At 43.4% G+C, this 19,579-nt stretch overlaps 1 protein-coding gene across 2 annotated transcripts in view; it reads left to right on the top strand.

Annotated features, from left to right (window-relative positions):
- The first annotated feature begins 7,180 nt into the window (after positions 1-7,180).
- The window catches only part of CALML4 (calmodulin like 4), a 37,024-nt gene continuing 24,625 nt past the window's right edge, over positions 7,181-19,579 (top strand). For both annotated transcript variants that reach the window (XM_030190467.1, XM_030190468.1), the window contains exons 1-2: positions 7,181-7,261; positions 7,344-7,374. In XM_030190467.1, coding sequence (XP_030046327.1) covers positions 7,184-7,261; positions 7,344-7,374 — 109 coding nt within the window. In that variant the 5' untranslated portion in view covers positions 7,181-7,183. The remainder of the gene's footprint in view (positions 7,262-7,343; positions 7,375-19,579) is intronic.

Here is a 19,579-nt window from a genome sequence, read left to right as displayed (position 1 = left end):
AGGAAGCAAAGCTTAATTTGACCTAACTTCCCTAGAGCCTACAGGCCCAAAACCACAGTAATAAGATGCAAAACATGCACTTTCATGTTTTGCATCTCATTACTGCCTAGACTTAAATATTGCCACAGTATTTTATGTCAGGTGGTACTGGGGCCAAATAACGTGACTTAAGGCTCTGTTGCTGCTTGATGAATTCCATCCTATATCCCCCTAAATTTCTTCAAAGCACAAAAGCATGCCTTTACTACAGCTGCTACTTGGGTTGTAAATAGTTTATTAAACTTGATATACTGCTGAACAAGAAATCACAGGGGTGTACAATTACAAATTAAAAACAAGAAAAGAAAAGTACTTCATGAGAGAAAAGCACAATTACACTGAAAAATAATCAGCAATCAGGAGAAGCTTTAACAGCGACAGGCACCCAAAACATCAAGCCCTTAAACCCTCAGTACCAAAGGCAGCTACATAATATTACGCCTTCAAAAGACACTTAAAACATGGAAAGGACTGCAAATGGAAGTTGACAGTGGCATAGCCACAGGGGGGCCTGCCCCCTCCCTGTTCTTCTTTAGGTTCTTTCGAGTATATCTCTGTCAGACATATACTATAGAGGCGGTCAAAGGTTATTACATAAACTTTATTCAGATAAGTAAATCATACATTACCGCTTGAGTTGACAACATCTCCTGTCAACGGCTGGGAGTTTCCGATGCAGACAAACAGTCTCAGCGGGCACAAGGGGCTTAAGCAACATGTCTGTTCCTGGTTGAAACCTCTGTTTGGCCACCCTTAGCTCCCAGCTTTTATACTGACCAATAAACATGATCTCATTCAATTGAATAAGGCTGACATGTAGTTAAGGAACAACGGTTTCTGAATGCATCCCCAGGAACTGGCCAGGTTGCCAGAGATTCATGTGAAACATCATCCCTAGCCCTAAGCATGTTGTCATTCCATTTAGTACAAATTACTTCATTGAATAAGATAATGCTATCAGTTCCTATCCTGAGAGTCCATTACTTTCAAGAGAGCATTAAATATCCAGTAGAATTGGAAAAGGTGCAGAGAAGGGCGACTAAAATGATAACGAGGATGGGACAAATTCCCTATGAAGAAAGATTAAGGAGGCTAGGGCTATTCAGCTTGGAGAAGAGACGGCTGAGGGGAGACATGATAGAGGTATATAAAATAATGGGTGGAGTGGAACAGGTGGATGTGAAGCGTCTGTTCACACTTTCCAAAAATACTAGGACTAGGGGGCATGCAATGAAACTACAGTATAGTAAATTTAAAACAAATCGGAGAAACTTTTTCTTCACCCAACATATAATTAAACTCTGGAATTCATTGCCAGAGAAAGTGGTGAATGCGGTTAGCTTAGCAGAGTTTAAAAAGGGGTTGGATGGTTTCCTAAAGGACAAGTCCATAAACCGCTACTAAATGGACTTGGGAAAAATCCACAATTCCAGGAGTAACATGTATAGAATGTTGTATGTTTGGGAAGCTTGCCAGGTGCCCTTGGCCTGGATTGGCCGCTGTCGTGGACAGGATGCTGGGCTCGATGGACCCTTGGTCTTTTCCCAGTATAGCATTACTTATGTACTTATGAGAGTCCATTATGTACTTCCAAGAGTGCATTAACTATGATATCATTACTTCATTATGTACTTTCAAGAAACATTAAATATAATAACACTTAGACAGAACTCATTGTCAAGCACAAACATTTCCATTACACTCCCCCACACTTTGGGCTCAGCCGCTCTCCAAACCTGCACTGCACTTTTTTTTTTTTTAATAGGGGTAAATTTATTTATTTAAAGATACATAGCCACAATATACCTCAATCTATGTGGGCTACAAAATCACTCACAAAAATATTAACATAAAAATATTAAAATGAAACATGTTGTAAATTAAAAGTATAAACATTTTAAGAATTAAAACACTGTAATAAATAAGATAATAAAACAACACATTAAAACATTGAATAACCCTTACAAGACACTCTATAGAATCCAAACTCCACACACTGCTTAGCTAATCCAAGTCATAAGTACCAAATTTAGAGGCCCCTCTACCAAAATGTGCTAGAATCTGGTCTTAAAGCATGGCAATGCAGGATTGTACCACGCTCCAAACCCAGATCCCACACAGCACTTTGGGGGGGGGGGGATTTTTAAACTATAGTGCAGGTTGTGCAATAATGTTATCTTTTGCATGTGGTAGCTGCCTCCTATGTAGAAGACGCTAAGTGCTCCACCATTAATTCTGCATTGACCAGTTAACACACATTGGGCCAGATTCTGTAAATGCCACCAAAGTTAGGCGGGATTTATAGAATAGCGTATAGGGCTGGGGAGAGCGCCAACATTTAGGTGTGGCCATTTACGACATTGAAAACCTGGTATGAATACCTAAATGTAGGTACATTCTCTCAAATCTGTAACCACACATGTAAATTTGAGGAACATCCTGACATGCCAACACTCCTCTGATGGCCACACCCCCTTTTCAGGTACGTAAGTTAGAATTTACACGCGTAAATACATCTAAAAAGAATTCCAATTATTGTGTTGATAATTGGTTGTTATCGGCCAATCATCATCACTGATTGGCTCGTTATTCAATTAAGGTGTAATTTGGGGATTAAGTATAATGCGTTAGCTGGTTAACATTTCCAGGCCCACTTTCTACCCATGAGATGCTTTCTCCATAAAATATTTTTTAAACATCAGTACTGTGCAGGGATAGCTCACAGGAACAGGCATAATACCACAAAATGCTTTAATGCACTTCTTTGATAGCCTGTTTGTGCTAACCTAGTGTTAAGGGCTTACATGCCCTTTAGCAAAAGGGCCCCTTAGGACATGCTTGCTTAAACATGCGTTTATGTTTCAACTTTTTTATTGAGATCAAAAATTCTCAGAATTACAATCTTCAGCAAGTATATACTGTCATATCTTCAAATTATACAACAACTCAACGTTCAGATCCATTCTCATATTTTAGCTTTCTTAACTTTCTCTATATCCCCCCTCCCCTCACCCCCACTTATACCTCATATAGATTCTCTACATAAACATCAAAACATTTACCCCCTGAAAAAGACAGGTACAAATCAAGGTAAGGTATACACATGAGTTCATCTTATTCCTTATTGAGTAAGGATTTGAAGATGGGCAGGGAGGGGGCCTGGCAAATGGGCTCAGGGAGTTTATTCCAAGCATGGGGTAAGGCGAGGCAGGAAGGGCGGAGCCTGGAGTTGGCGGTGGTGGAGAAGGGTACTGAGAGGAGGGATTTGTCTTGAGAGTGGAGGTTACGGGTAGGAGCGTAAGGGGAGATGAGGGTAGAGAGGTAATGAGGGGCTGAGATTGAGTGCATTTGTAGGTTAGTAGGAGAAGCTTGAACTGTATGCCATTAATCCTTCAGGAACAGAATCCACAACTCTAGGTCTCTAGGCTACGGTGATTCAGTGGTTTTCTTCATTTGTTTCATTTGTTTGGGCAGACTGGATGGACCGTGCAGGTCTTTTTCTGCCATCATCTACTATGTTACTATGTATATTCATAATTTGTTAAGGATTAGGTTTCTCCCCTGATGTGATAACTTGGCTAAATAAGGATTCCAGAGCTTCAAAAATCGGGTTTTACGTTTAAATGAGCCTCTAACCTCTTGTGCTTCCCATGTAAGTACTTGATGTATTTGGTTACGCCATGCACTGCACTTGTTAAGTGGCTGGCTGGTGGGGATGTGAACCAGTGACTCCAGAGACTGGGGCAGTTGCCCTGGTCTATGGAATCACTGGTCCACTTCCCACTTTTCTTTGTGTATTGTATCGGTGGGATTTTGTTGTTCATCATCCAGCTAGGTGGATTGTCTATCCCCCTGGCTGGTGAGGATGCCAAAGCCCTGCCAGCCAAAGAAATTCCCTGTTGAGCCGCTCCCTTCCTCCTCGCGCTGCTGCAGTAACCCGGAAGTCAGTAGTGTGCCTCCAGCTGCCAATTTCGGGACTCCTTGCGCACGAGCACCTAACCAGTCAGCAGCTGAATCAAGGCAAGAGCGAAGAGATGACAAATCTGAACAAGAAGAATCACTATAAAAGTTGAGCAAAATATTGTCTGCGTAGAAAAAGAAGCTAGTTCCAGTACCTTGAATGAAAGTGGGCTTAAAAATATGTCAAAGAGCAACGGTGAAAGAACAGATCCCTGTGGCACTCTGCAATTTAATGAATAAAGAGGATTTTGATCCTTTAAGGGAAACAGAAAAAGAAAGTTCTGAAACAAATGAAGAAAACCACTGAATCACCGTAGCCTAGAGACCTAGAGTTGTGGATTCTGTTCCTGAAGGATTAATGGCATACAGTTCAAGCTTCTCCTACTAACCTACAAATGCACTCAATCTCAGCCCCTCATTACCTCTCTACCCTCATCTCCCCTTACGCTCCTACCCGTAACCTCCACTCTCAAGACAAATCCCTCCTCTCAGTACCCTTCTCCACCACCGCCAACTCCAGGCTCCGCCCTTCCTGCCTCGCCTCACCCCATGCTTGGAATAAACTCCCTGAGCCCATTTGCCAGGCCCCCTCCCTGCCCATCTTCAAATCCTTACTCAAAGCCCACCTCTTCAATGTCACCTTTGGCACCTAACCACCATACCTCTATTCAAGACATCTCAACTGCCCCAACTTGACATTTCGTCCTTTAGATTGTAAGCTCCTTTGAGCAGGGACTGTCCTTCTTTGTTAAACTGTACAGCGCTGCGTAACCCTGTAGTGCTTTAGAAATGTTTAGTAGTAGTAGTGGGGTTCAATAGAGATTTGAACACACATCCGGCTCAAGGGCTAGTGATACCCTGAGCCAAATTGCTTTGGCAGTGCCCCTTTCCCCCCCCCCCCTCCCCACAGGCTGGCACTGCTCTTCTCCTCTCATTCCCCCGTGGTTTTATAAAGTTTGCATTGGCTAGCAGCAGTAACAATATGGCAGGCTGTCTTTGGCCAGCCCCTGGGTCTTCCCTCTGCCTCATTCTACCTTTTCTGATGCAATTTCCTGTGGGCGCCGGGATGCAGCTGAGAAAAGACCCAGGGCTGGCTGAAGCAACCAGAGTAAATTTTACAGGACCACAGGGGAGTAAGAGAGGAGAGGGAGCAGTGCTGGTGCATGGAGGGGGGGGGGGAGAAAAGGGGAGAGCCCGGACTGGTGGGGGGGGGGGGGGGGGGAGAAAAGGCTTCACCTTTAGACCAGGTGAGGTCAGAGGCTGGGTATTTTGGTGGCCTTAATCGCCAGGGCCACTGCCTCACCTGGTCCAATGCTTAAGCCAGCCCTGTTTGGACAATTCCTGTAGAAATGTCCATGAAATATTATTAGGTACACAGACTTAGGAAAGCCATTGCTTATGCTTAGAAAAAAGCTATGAGAAGTTGATGTACTTTTTAGGATCTGCCACGTACTTGATAGTGGCCAGGATGCTGGGCTTGATGGAGCTTGGTCTGACCCAGCGGCACATTTTATTATATTCAGGTTCCTTTCAATAGGATCATGCTGAAAAGTGCTAGAAGATATATGTATTTCTGCTTAATAAAGTACAAAAAATGGTATCATGCACTATTTAAGCCACAATTTCTGAAACAAAAAAAATAAACTATAGATTGTGACATACTCTTAAACTCAATATTTATTAATGAATAACTAAATCGGTCAGGTCCTGATCAAAATATGATGCAAATGAGGAAAAAGGATATAGAGGCTGAAAAATAAAAAGACTTCAAAGCCTTGGCCACAGCTTTAGGCTTATAAGCTTTCCTGTTCGTAGCCTCTTCCTCTCTCGTTTGACTTCTATAGTCATTTATACCCAATTTCTATCAGTTTTATGTCAGCACTGTACGAGTACATAAGCACTGCCACGCTGGGAAAAGACCAAAGGTCCATCAAGCCCAGCACTCTGTCTCCAACAGCGGCCAATCCAGGCCCCAAGAACCTGGCAAAAACCCAGAATTTAATAACGATCAATGGACTTTTCCTTCAGGAATCTGTCCAGACCCCCTTTAAACTCAGCAAAGCCAGCTGCCGTCACTACCTTCTCCGGCAATGAATTCCAGAGTCTAACTACGCGCTGAGTAAAGAAAAACTTTCTCCAATTTCTTTTAAACCTACCACATTCTAATTTCATCTTGTGTCCCCTAGTTCTATTATTGTTAGAAAGCGTAAACAAACGCTTCACATCTGTCCGCTCTATCCCGCTCATTATTTTGTAGACCTCTATCATATCACCTCTCAGCCGCTTTCTGTCCAGGCTAAAGAGTCCTAGCCGTCTTAACCTCTCCTCCTCCTCCGATACAGCGACTATATACCTTTAAGTGCTGAAATAGTGAATTTGAACAGTGTCATGCCATAGTGCGCCTTCAGCCAAAATAAAGACGCAGTATTTCAAAAGTATTCACTACAATACCGTATGGGATAGTTTTACAATCCACACTCTAATAGTTCCCCACAGTCCACCTGGCCGGTGGTTTTACTCCAACATAGGGCTTCAGCAGGGAGAGGTATTAACTTGCTATCATTAGAGATTAATTGCGGAACTTCTGATGCAACGAACAACTCTTCATTTCAGTGACTAAAGAAGTGTGTTTTTTTGTTTGTTTGTTTTCAGCCCTCCATCTCCTTTTCTCAGGTATTGGTAGCAGAGAATGTTGCTACTATTTGGGTTTCTGCCAGGTATTTGTGACCTGGCTTGGCCACTGTTGGAAACAGGATTCTGGGCTAGATGGACCATTAGTTTGACCCAGTAAGGCTACTCTTATGTTCTTATGAGTCCTGATTGATTTAGTTACTCATTACATAAATATTGAGTGTAAGAATATGTCACAATATATTAGTTTTTCTTTCTTTTTGTCCCTGTTTTATTAAAAAAAAAAAATCCATGACTTTCTGGTAATTTTGGCTAAGACACAGTGAGTGTTGATTTCCAAGCACGTGCCAGCTGTGTGGAGAGGGACTCAACAGGCCCAGATGGCTCAGTGCTCCTTGCTTCTCAGCGAGAGGCAATGACCAGGGTGGAAGTCCCTCAGGGAAGCAGTGCTGTGGTGGATGTTAGCTGGGACGCAGGCTTTGCATCTCAGTGCTGTGCCCAATCCCCGAACAGCTGCTGGAACCCAACCCTCTCTGACTGAGGCCTTACATCCATGACAACAGGCTATTTATTACAGTCCCTGCTGGACTTTAGCACACAGAAACCAGGTAGTGTAAGAACAAGAGCTATGGTGAGTAAATACAACCTAAATCGGCATTCTACACACCTGCTCGGAGCTTGGCACTAAAAACGGCTGTCTTTTTATCCTACAGGCAAAATTTCTGTCCCAGGATGAAATTAATGGTATGTATCGAATTTCATTTAGGAGAATTCTAATATCTGGGGATGTGTTTGAGGTTGTACACACTGTCCCTAAAGGCCACTGCTGCAGCACTCACATAGAAAGCTACATGCAGCAGGGGCCAGTTCCCAGGTGTCAGGAGAAAACTCTCCTCGCTGCTCCGTCTGGTTAATTTATTTTACTTCTTCCTTGATACTATGCCTTGGACATACTTGATTATCAGTTTCTGCAGGTTAGAAATTCTTGTACTTTTTTTGTTATATTTCTCGAAGCAACAAAACAATTCAAAATGTCTCTTGCAGCTAAAGCTGTTCCAGCAACTCTCAGAGGCAAGAGTCCCTGCTGTTTTATTACTCAGGGTCCACCCTTCCCCCACCTATCAAGATGTGGTCCCAAACCTTCATATAAACATAACATGTGTTCCCATACTGGGACAGACCACAGACGGAAGGTCCATCAAGCCCAGTTTCCAACAGTGGCCAACGCATGTCACAAGTATCGGGCAAAATCCCAAAAGACTACAATACATTTTATGCTGCTTATCCTAGAAATAAGCACTAGATTTTTCCCAAGTCCATCTTAATAATGGCTTATGGACCTTCTTTCAGGAAATTAAACCTTTTTTAAACCCTGCTAAAGTAACTTTTCACCACATTCTCTGGCAACAAATCCCAATGTTTAATCATGCATTGAGTGAAGAAATGTTTTCTGTGGTTTGTTTTATATGTACTACACAGTAGCTTCATTTTATACCCCCCAGTCCTAGCATTTTTGAATCGTAAACAAGTGATTCACCTCCACCCATTCCACTCGACTTACTGACAGGTTCCCAGTAGCCTGATGCCATTGAGAAGCTAGGGTTCACTGGGCTCTCCTGAAATGGAGACATGCCAAGGGTGTGACATGCACTGTTGAGGCCGTGTGGCCTAGTATTCTGAACAGATGTCGGGCTAATACCTGCTGACTGCTGCGAACCTAAGTACATAAGTACATAAGTAGTGCCATACTGGGAAAGACCAAAGGTCCATCTAGCCCAGCATCCTGTCACCGACAGTGGCCAATCCAGGTCAAGGGCACCTGGCACGCTCCCCAAACGTAAAAACATTCCAGACAAGTTGTACCTAAAAATGAGGAATTTTTCCAGTCCATTTAATAGCGGTCTATGGACTTGTCCTTTAGGAATCTATCTAACCCCTTTTTAAACTCCGTCAAGCTAACCGCCCGTACCACGTTCTCCGGAAATGAATTCCAGAGTCTAATTACACGTTGGGTGAAGAAAAATTTTCTCCGATTCGTTTTAAATTTACCACACTGTAGCTTCAACTCATGCCCTCTAGTCCTAGTATTTTTGGATAGCGTGAACAGTCGCTTCACATCCACCCGATCCATTCCACTCATTATTTTATACACTTCTATCATATCTCCCCTCAGCCGTCTCTTCTCCAAGCTGAAAAGCCCTAGCCTTCTCAGCCTCTCTTCATAGGAAAGTCGTCCCATCCCCACTATCATTTTCGTCGCCCTTCGCTGTACCTTTTCCAATTCTACTATATCTTTTTTGAGATACGGAGACCAGTACTGAACACAATACTCCAGGTGCGGTCGCACCATGGAGCGATACAACGGCATTATAACATCCGCACACCTGGACTCCATACCCTTCTTAATAACACCCAACATTCTATTCGCTTTCCTAGCCGCAGCAGCACACTGAGCAGAAGGTTTCAGCGTATCATCGACGACGACACCCAGATCCCTTTCTTGATCCGTAACTCCTAACGCGGAACCTTGCAAGACGTAGCTATAATTCGGGTTCCTCTTACCCACATGCATCACTTTGCACTTGTCAACATTGAACTTCATCTGCCACTTGCACGCCCATTCTCCCAGTCTCGCAAGGTCCTCCTGTAATCGTTCACATTCCTCCTGCGACTTGACGACCCTGAATAATTTTGTGTCATCGGCGAATTTAATTACCTCACTAGTTATTCCCATCTCTAGGTCATTTATAAATACATTAAAAAGCAACGGACCCAGCACAGACCCCTGCGGGACCCCACTAACTACCCTCCTCCACTGAGAATACTGGCCACGCAATCCTACTCTCTGCTTCCTATCTTTCAACCAGTTCTTAATCCATAATAATACCCTACCTCCGATTCCATGACTCTGCAATTTCTTCAGGAGTCTTTCGTGCGGCACTTTGTCAAACGCCTTCTGAAAGTCCAGATATACAATATCAACCGGCTCCCCATTGTCCACATGTTTGATTACCCCCTCAAAAAAATGCATTAGATTGGTGAGGCAAGACTTCCCTTCACTAAATCCGTGCTGACTTTGTCTCATCAGTCCATGTTTTTGTATATGCTCTGCAATTTTATTCTTAATAATAGCCTCCACCATCTTGCCCGGCACCGACGTCAGACTCACCGGTCTATAATTTCCCGGATCTCCTCTGGAACCCTTCTTAAAAATCGGAGTAACATTGGCTACCCTCCAGTCTTCCGGTATTACACTCGATTTTAGGGACAGATTGCATATTTCTAACAGTAGCTCCGCAAGTTCATTTTTTAGTTCTATTAATACTCTGGGATGAATACCATCAGGTCCCGGTGATTTACTACTCTTCAGCTTGCTGAACTGACCCATTACATCCTCCAAGGTTACAGAGAATTTGTTTAGTTTCTCCGATTCCCCCGCTTCAAATATTCTTTCCGGCACCGGTGTCCCCCCCAAATCCTCCTCGGTGAAGACCGAAGCAAAGAATTCGTTTAATTTCTCCGCTACGGCTTTGTCCTCCTTGATCGCCCCTTTAACACCATTTTCGTCCAGCGGCCCAACCGACTCTTTGGCCGGTTTCCTGCTTTTAATGTATCTAAAAAAGTTTTTACTATGTATTTTTGCTTCCAACGCTAATTTCTTCTCAAAGTCCTTTTTTGCCCTCCTTATCTCCGCTTTGCATTTGGCTTGGCATTCCTTATGATCTGTCCTGTTACTTTCAGTTGGTTCTCTTCTCCACTTTCTGAAGGATTGTTTTTTGGCTCTAATGATTTCCTTTATCTTACTGTTTAGCCACGCCGGCTGACGTTTAGTCTTTTTTCCCTTTTTTCTAATACGTGGAATATATTTGTCCTGAACCTCCAGGATGGCGTTTTTAAACAGCATCCACGCCTGATGCAAGTTTTTTACTCTGCGAGCTGCTCCTTTCAGTCTTTTTTTTCACCATTTTTCTCATTTTGTCGTAATCACCTTTTCTATAGTTAAACGCTAGCGTACTTGATTTCCTAGTTTCACTTCCTTCAATGCCAATATCAAAACCGATCATATTATGATCACTGTTATCAAGCGGCCCTCGTATCGTTACCCCCCTGCACTAGATCATGAGCACCACTAAGGACTAAGTCTAGTATTTTTCCTTCTCTTGTCGGCTCCTGAACTAGCTGTTCCATGAAGCTGTCCTTGATTTCATCAAGAAATCTTATGTCCCTTGCGTGTACAGATGTTACATTACCCCAGTCTATATGCGGGTAATTGAAATCCCCCATTATTATTGTGTTGCCCAGTTTGTTTGCGTCCCTGATTTCCTTTAACATTTCCGCATCCGTCTGTTCGTCCTGGCCAGGCGGACGGTAGTACACTCCTATCACTATCCTTTTCCCCTTTGCACATGGAATTTCAATCCACAGTGATTCCAAGGAGTGTTTTGCTTCCTGCAGAATTTTCAATCTATTTGATTCAAGGCTCTCGTTAATATACAATGCTACCCCTCCACCAATCCGATTCACCCTATCACTACGATATAATTTGTACCCCGGTATGACAGTGTCCCACTGGTTATCCTCCTTCCACCAGGTCTCAGAGATGCCTATTATATCTAATTTTTCATTTAGTGCAATATATTCTAACTCCCCCATCTTATTTCTTAGGCTCCTGGCATTCGCATATAGACATTTCAAACTATGTTTGTTGTTCCTAAGTACATCATGCTTAGTACTTGACAGTATTAATTGGCAATCTTTTGTCTGATTTTTATTGTTATTTAAAGATACCCGATCTACTACAATCTCTTTTGCAACCTCACTATCAGGATACTCTATCTTCCCTGTTATGGTGATATCTTTGAAGGATACCTTATCCCGAACCATGCTCTTTTGAGCGACTGTCGGCCTTCCCCCCATTTCTAGTTTAAAAGCTGCTCTATCTCCTTCTTAAACGCCGATGCCAGCAGCCTGGTCCCACTCTGGTTAAGATGGAGCCCATCCTTTCGGAATAGGCTCCCCCTTCCCCAGAATGTTGCCCAGTTCCTAACAAATCTAAAGCCCTCCTCCCTGCACCATCGTCTCATCCACGCATTGAGACTCTGGAGCTCTGCCTGTCTCTTGGGCCCTGCGCGTGGCACAGGTAGCATTTCAGAAAATGCTACTCTGGAGGATCTGGATTTCAGCTTTCTACCTAAGAGCCTAAATTTTGCTTCCAGAACCTCTCTCCCACATTTTCCTATGTCATTGGTACCCACATGTACCAAGACAGCGGAGATTGATAAAAAAGTGCCCCAACTGACCAGATGACCACCGGAGGGAATCAGGGATGACCTTCCCTGACTCCCCCAGAGGTCACTAACCCCCTCCCACCAACAAAAACCCACTTTAAACACTTTTTTTCCCAGCCTATATGCCAGCCTCAAATGCCGTACCCACCTCCATGACAGCAGAATGTGTTCTATCCTCTGACATCCTTTCCCTGGTTCTGATGTGGCTCTCGGGTGAGTGTGACACCTTTTCTGTTAAGGGCACTGCAGAGTCACGTCAGCAATGCATTGTGGTGGGTATAGAGTATTGGGCTCCGTGATTCCACTAGCTTGTTGGTAGTTGGTAGGCTCTACTCCCATGGTGCTTTTCCCTCTGCTTACTGGGTCAGAGTGTGCCATGTTTTGTTTCTGGTAGTCCATGAGGTAGTGGCCATTTGTGTAAGACACTTTTAGATCCCTTTCATGTGTTAGCCACATTACAGCACTTAGTTCTTACCTTGAATGTTGCTGAAAGAGGGCATTGTACACCATTCTGCCAGCTCGGACCTACTGCTAATCTCAGTACCAGGGAGACTCGTTGCCAGTGGGGCACAACCTATGATCTCCAGTTTACTGTGCGTAAAGGTGCTTAGTCAAATAAAGGACATTTTCAGCAAGGTTAGTCTTCAGGTGTCAACTGTTGTGCCAAGGTTATACACCAGCAACAAGTCCTGTCCCTGGAGCACTTTTAGTGGGTACTGCAATGCACTTCAGGCAGGCAGACCCAGGCCCATCCCCCCACCCGTAACACTTGTGGTGGTAAATGGGAGGCCTCTAAATCCCACTGTACCCACACGTAGTTGCCCCCTTCACCCCTAAGAGCTATGGTAATGTACATTTGTGCCTCCCACGACCAAATGGCTTGGATTGGGACGTTTCTGAGCTGGGCGTTTTTAGTTTCCATTATCGCAAAAAAAAAAAAAAAAAAACACCCATCTCAGAAGGGACCAAATTCATGGCATTTGGTCCGTCCAAACTGTATTTTCAAAACGAAAGATGGACACCCATCTTTTTCGATAATACGGTCTGTCCCGCCTCTTCACATACCCATTTTCGGACATAGACACCCATGGAGATGGGCGTTCACGTTCCATTATGCCCCTCCACATCAACCGGCTCCCCTTTGTCCACATGTTTGTTTACTCCTTCAAAGAATTGAACTAAATTGGTCAGGCAAGATTTCCCCACACAGAAGCCATGCTGACTTGGTCTCAGTAATCCATGTCCTTGGATGTGCTCTGTAATTTTGTTTTTGATAATAGCCTCTACCATTTTCCCAGGGCCCCGGCACCGACGTCAGACTCACTGGTCTATAATTTCCCGGATCTCCCCTGGAACCTTTTTTTAAAATTGGCGTTACATTGGACACCCTCCAATCTTCCAGAACCACGCTCGATTTTAAGGATAAATTGCATATCACTAACAGTAGCTCCACAAGCTCGTTTTTCAGTTCTATCAGTACTCTAGGATGAATGCCATCCGGTCCGGGAGATTTGCTACTCTTCAGTTTGCTGAACTGCCCCATTACGTCCTCCAGGTTTACCATGAAGTTAGTAAGTTTCTCCGACTCGCCCGCTTGAAATACCATTTCCGACACTGGTATCCCACCCAAATCTTCCTCGGTGAAGACCAAAGCAAAGAATTAATTCAATCTCTCCGCTACGTCTTTATCTTCCTTGATCGCCCATTTTACCCCTCGGTCATCCAGCGGCCCAACCGATTCTTTTGCCGGCTTCCTGCTTTTAATATACCGAAAAAAAATTTTGCTATGTTTTTTTGCCTCTAATGCTATCTTTTTTTCGTAATCCCTCTTGGCCTTCTTTATCTGCGCCTTGCATTTGCTTTGACACTCCTTATGCTGCTTCTTGTTATTTTCAGATGGTTCCTTCTTCCATTTTCTGAAGGCATTTCTTTTAGCCCTAATAGCTTCCTTCACCTCACTTTTCAACCAGGCCAGCTGTCTTTTGGAGTTCCGTCTTTCTTTTCTAATTAGTGGAATATGTTTGGCCTGGGCCTCCAGGATGGTATTTTGAACAGCGTCCATGCCTGTTGTACAGTTTTTACCCTCTCAGTTGCCCCCCTAAGTTTTTTTTTTTAACCGTTCTCATTTTATCATAGTCTCCTTTTTTAAAGTTATTATGATCACTGTTATCAAGCGGCCCCAGTACCATAACGTGGGAGGAGACCCGCCTCCTGTGCATTAATGCCATGGAGGTATTTAAATGTCTATCATGTCCCCCATCTCCTGCCTTTCTTGCAAGGTAGACATATTGAAATCTTGAAGTCTGTCCTAGAGAGCTGCATGGGAACGGGGTTAGCGGGAATCTCCTCCAAGCCAACAGGACTCTCACGGGGACAGATGCAGGTCCTACAGGGTTCCCATGGAAGTGTATGCCAGCCTCACTCTCAACTACATCAAGTTCTTCGAGTGCCACCACCTCCTCGCTTGTATCAGCGCAGGCACACTGAAATCTCCCATTAACTCTCTCTGCTCTCGGAATCCCAGCCTTGGCTGAACTACTGGCGCTTGCATGTGGTGACAGCAGCGCAGTGCTAGCGAATCAGACCGCAGAGAGACTCTTCATGTGCGCCTGCAAATCTTCCAGAGTTTTCATCAGTCACAGTACTCAGGAGCCAGCGAATCAAGAGTCCACAGTGTCTCCCAAGTGCAGCAGCATTGTGCAAATGTACATGCATCAGTGGTAGCCAGCTCAAACCTCTAACTTCCTTGCCTGCTAGTGCTAGCCTGCCTCCTCACGTGTCCTAGAGAGAGCAGACTTGAATTTGTTTTTTAGGTAGGTGGTTGCGGTATTTGTTGAGCTTTCACTTTTAATGGCAAGATGAAGTGAATGTCTTCTAGGTTCACTTTCCAATCCTTGTAATCAAGTAGACATCTTGCTAAACCTCATTCTTGTTTACGTCAAAATTGAATGAAACTGTGACAAGTTAATCAGTCGGTTTCAGCGATTATAGGGAGACGTAGATAGAATGGAAAAGTTTTAGTTATAAAGATTATACACAAAACCTTTAAAAATGATGCTAGAGCAAGCAATTCCCCCTTCGCCCCTGGAGAAAGATTGGGTTTTATTAGGTTCAGTAAAAATAGCCAAAATCTGTAGCCAGGAATACATTTCAATAAGTAATTAGTTGCCTACTTGCCTCTTACTTTCACTAGGAGAGATTATGTAAAAATTCCCACATTTTATACTTAGGAGCTGAATGATATTCGGTGTTGATATTCATTAAGATATTACTACTTTTTCTTGTTTTGTTTTTTAACTTAGAAAAGTTCAATAATTTGATGGCTTTTCTCCCTTTCTCTTTATTTCTTTGTTAGAAGTGTTTTGCCAGGTATATGAGACGTATGTCTTTTCTCAGGATATACTCTACAATATGATTTTTTTTTTTTCATTTTGGTTATCAATAGAAATCAAACATGGAAAAGAAAATAAGATGATACCTTTTTTATTGGACATAACCTAATACATTTCTTGATTAGCTTTCGAAGGTTGCCCTTCTTCCTCAGATCAGAAATAAGCAAATGTGCTATCTGACAGTGTATATAAGTGAAAACATTCAAGCATTACTATGACAGTAAAATAGATACTATTGGAGATTCTACGTGGAATGTTGCTACTATTGGAGATTCTACATGGAATGTTGCTATTCCACTAGCAACATTCCATGTAGAAGGCTGCGCAGGCTTCTGTTTCTGTGAGTCTGACGTCCTGCACGTATGTGCAGGACGTCAGACTCACAGAAGCAGAAGCCTGCGCGGCCACATTGGTGATCTACAAGGGCCGATTTCTACATGGAATGTTGCTAGTGGAATAGCAACATTCCATGTAGAATCTATAGAAATCAAACAAAATAAAACATGGAAAAGAAAATAAGATGATACCTTTTTTATTGGACATAACTTAGTACATTTCTTGATTAGCTTTCGAAGGTTGCCTTTTTTATTGGACATAACTTAATACATTTCTTGATTAGCTTTCGAAGGTTGCCCTTCTTCCTCAGATCAGAAATAAGCAAATGTGCTAGCTGACAGTGTATATAAGTGAAAACATTCAAGCATTACTATGACAGTAAAATAGATACTATTGGAGATTCTACATGGAATGTTGCTACTATTGGAGATTCTACATGGAATGTTGCTATTCCACTAGCAACATTCCATGTAGAAGGCTGCGCAGGCTTCTGTTTCTGTGAGTCTGACGTCCTGCACGTATGTGCAGGACGTCAGACTCACAGAAGCAGAAGCCTGCGCGGCCACATTGGTGATCTACAAGGGCCGATTTCTACATGGAATGTTGCTAGTGGAATAGCAACATTCCATGTAGAATCTATAGAAATCAAACAAAATAAAACATGGAAAAGAAAATAAGATGATACCTTTTTTATTGGACATAACTTAGTACATTTCTTGATTAGCTTTCGAAGGTTGCCTTTTTTATTGGACATAACTTAATACATTTCTTGATTAGCTTTCGAAGGTTGCCCTTCTTCCTCAGATCAGAAATAAGCAAATGTGCTAGCTGACAGTGTATATAAGTGAAAACATTCAAGCATTACTATGACAGTAAAATAGATACTATTGGAGATTCTACATGGAATGTTGCTACTATTGGAGATTCTACATGGAATGTTGCTATTCCACTAGCAACATTCCATGTAGAAGGCTGCGCAGGCTTCTGTTTCTGTGAGTCTGACGTCCTGCACGTATGTGCAGGACGTCAGACTCACAGAAGCAGAAGCCTGCGCGGCCACATTGGTGATCTACAAGGGCCGATTTCTACATGGAATGTTGCTAGTGGAATAGCAACATTCCATGTAGAATCTATAGAAATCAAACAAAATAAAACATGGAAAAGAAAATAAGATGATACCTTTTTTATTGGACATAACTTAATACATTTCTTGATTAGCTTTCGAAGGTTGCCCTTCTTCGTCAGATCGGAAATGATCAAGAAATGTATTAAGTTATGTCCAGTAAAAAAGGTATCATCTTATTTTCTTTTCCATGTTTTATTTTGTTTGATTTCTATTGATAACCTTAAGAGTGGACTAACACAGCTACCACACTCCTCTACTTTTCATTTTGAAAAGTCAGCTTTCATTGACAAGAAGGTTCACATTCAAAATACATTCAGATAGAAAACTTTCATGTCTGTTAATGGGATACCTCTTAGTTTCAGATTGGGGAATGGGGGGGGGGGAGGATATTGGTTTTATGTCTGTATTGGCACATGTTTATATTTCACTAAAAACTCAATTAAAAAAAAGAGTACTTCTGAAGGTTATGGGCACAGGCAAGGATGGAGGAGATCACATGTGGGGACGGGTTAGATTCCAGTGGAGATGGGTTAGGTTTCTGTCCCTATGCAATTCTCTAGCCTGTCCCTATATGCTTTATAACGAAGACTGCTGACCATTTTAGTAGCTGCCCTCTGGACCAACTCCGCTTGAAGGTGCGGTCTCCAGAATTGTACACAGTACTGTAAATGAGGTCTCACCAGAGATTTAGCAAACAAAAATATCGGCAGTGGTCAAAAGCTGGCTGTTCTAGAACAAAGTTTTGTTGACATATTTACAGTCCCAAATGAAAGGAGCTAAGAAGTGTTTATTTATTAGGTCTGCCATCTCCGTTGCGCAGCGGAGCCATGGCTCTTTTACTACCCTGGGCAGAATTGCCTATCCCCTCTAGATACTTAATTACCCCAACTTTGTATCTGCTCATGACAGTGTTACACAGTCAAGGCAGTATAAACCTATGCAATTAGAAAGGAACCCAGTATTTAGTAGATAAAGAAATATAGTTTATTGACATTGATATCTTACCCAAAGATAGTACAAGCAGTTCAGGCAGTCCTATGGTAGAACAGCATCTCACGCCATGTCTGTCTCCAGCCTTCTCTCTTCTGCTCTAATACCCCGCAGACTGCTTTCTTTTATACCATTTCGGCCCCATGGATTCCATTGGCCCCTAGCTTTCTCACCAGGGCTCTTGGCCCTTATCAGTTGATAAGAAATGACTTCACAAGTTCTCAAGCTCTAAGTATAAACAAGATATGCTCAGAGCGCATCTTGTGAGATGACTTCACAGGTAATCTTGCTCTCTTCAGCTCCCCCCTCCCCTTGGGTATTCTCACCCTACGTATATCTAACCCTCTATCAACTTATATCAGCCAAAACAATTTACTCATGACTTCTCACAGGTGCCAGTCCCATGGATTGTTTACAAGAGCAAATGCCCCCCCCCCCCCTCCTTTGCCAGCTCTCTGGGAACTCACTTCAGCTTGTGCTGCAGTAAAATATATTTTGTATCAGAGATGATTTTGATTTTAAGAGGCCTAGCTCTTTAGCCTGAGCCATTGGCCTGTATTTTACTGAGAGCAAGGGCTAGCATATCAACAGGCAGGAAGTGCTATCTCTAGCTCAGGTGTCGAAAGGCAAAGCTGGAAGCAAGAAAAAACTGCTGTGACAAGACAGATGAATAAAAAAGATAACAAGAGAGCTGAAAGACAAGGACAAGTTGAGATTCCAGAGCATGCTCACATATTGTTTTTCACAGATTATTAAAGCACCATCTTATTTTTGGATTATGCATTAGGTCACAAGACTCCTGATGTAGGCTTGATAGCCGAAACATGGCCCGTGTTGGGTTCATCTACATGTGTGCGTGTGTCCTTACAAAAATAGATGTGCTTTCATTGGGGACTCTGAAAGTGCCAATAAAATTTTATCCTGGAACAAACTCAGGTTTTGGCCACTTCGACTCATTTTTGTTTGCTTGATTGTTTCCCTTATGGGAGTAGCATAGTAACATAGTAGATGACGGCAGAAAAAGACCTGCACGGTCCATCCAGTCTGCCCAACAAGTTAACTCATATGTGCTACTTTTTGTGTATACCCTACTTTGATTTGTACCTGTACTCTTCAGGGCACAGACCGTATAAGTCTGCCCAGCACTATCCCCGCCTCCCAACCACTGGCTCTGGCACAGACCGTATAAGTCTGCCCAGCACTAGCCCCGCCTCCCAACCACCAGCCCTGCCTCCCAACCACTGGCTCTGGCACAGACCGTATAAGTCTGCCCAGCACTAGCCCTGCCTCCAAACCACCCGCCCCACCTCCCACCACCGGCTCTGGCACAGACCGTACAAGTCTGTCCAGCACTATCCCCGCCTCCCAACCACCAGTCCCGCTGCCCACCACCGGCTCTGGCAGACCGTATAAGTCTGCCCAGCACTATCCCTGCCTCCCAACCACCAGCTCCGCCTCCCACCACTGGCTCTGGCACAGACCGTATAAGTCTGCCCAGCACTAGCCCTGCCTCCAAACCACCAGCCCCGCCTCCCACCATCGGCTCTGCTACCCAATCTCGACTAAGCTCCTGAGGATCCATTCCTTCTGCACAGGATTCCTTTATGCTAGTGTCTGTGTCGTATCCCCTTTTGCCAGAAACTTATACAGAGGCTTTATTGCTTCCTTTCTCCTGCTGACCATTTCTCCTCATATGCACCTAAGCATCTTTCTAGCTTTCATTGTCAGCTTATCTATCTGACCACCTTAAGATCATCTCATACGATTACACCTAAATCCCACTCTTCTTTCGTGCACAAAAGTACTTCATCCCCTAA

Source organism: Microcaecilia unicolor, chromosome 1, assembly GCF_901765095.1.
Source record: "Microcaecilia unicolor chromosome 1, aMicUni1.1, whole genome shotgun sequence".
Lineage (NCBI taxonomy): Eukaryota > Metazoa > Chordata > Amphibia > Gymnophiona > Siphonopidae > Microcaecilia > Microcaecilia unicolor.
This window is presented reverse-complemented; position numbering and strand designations above follow the sequence as displayed.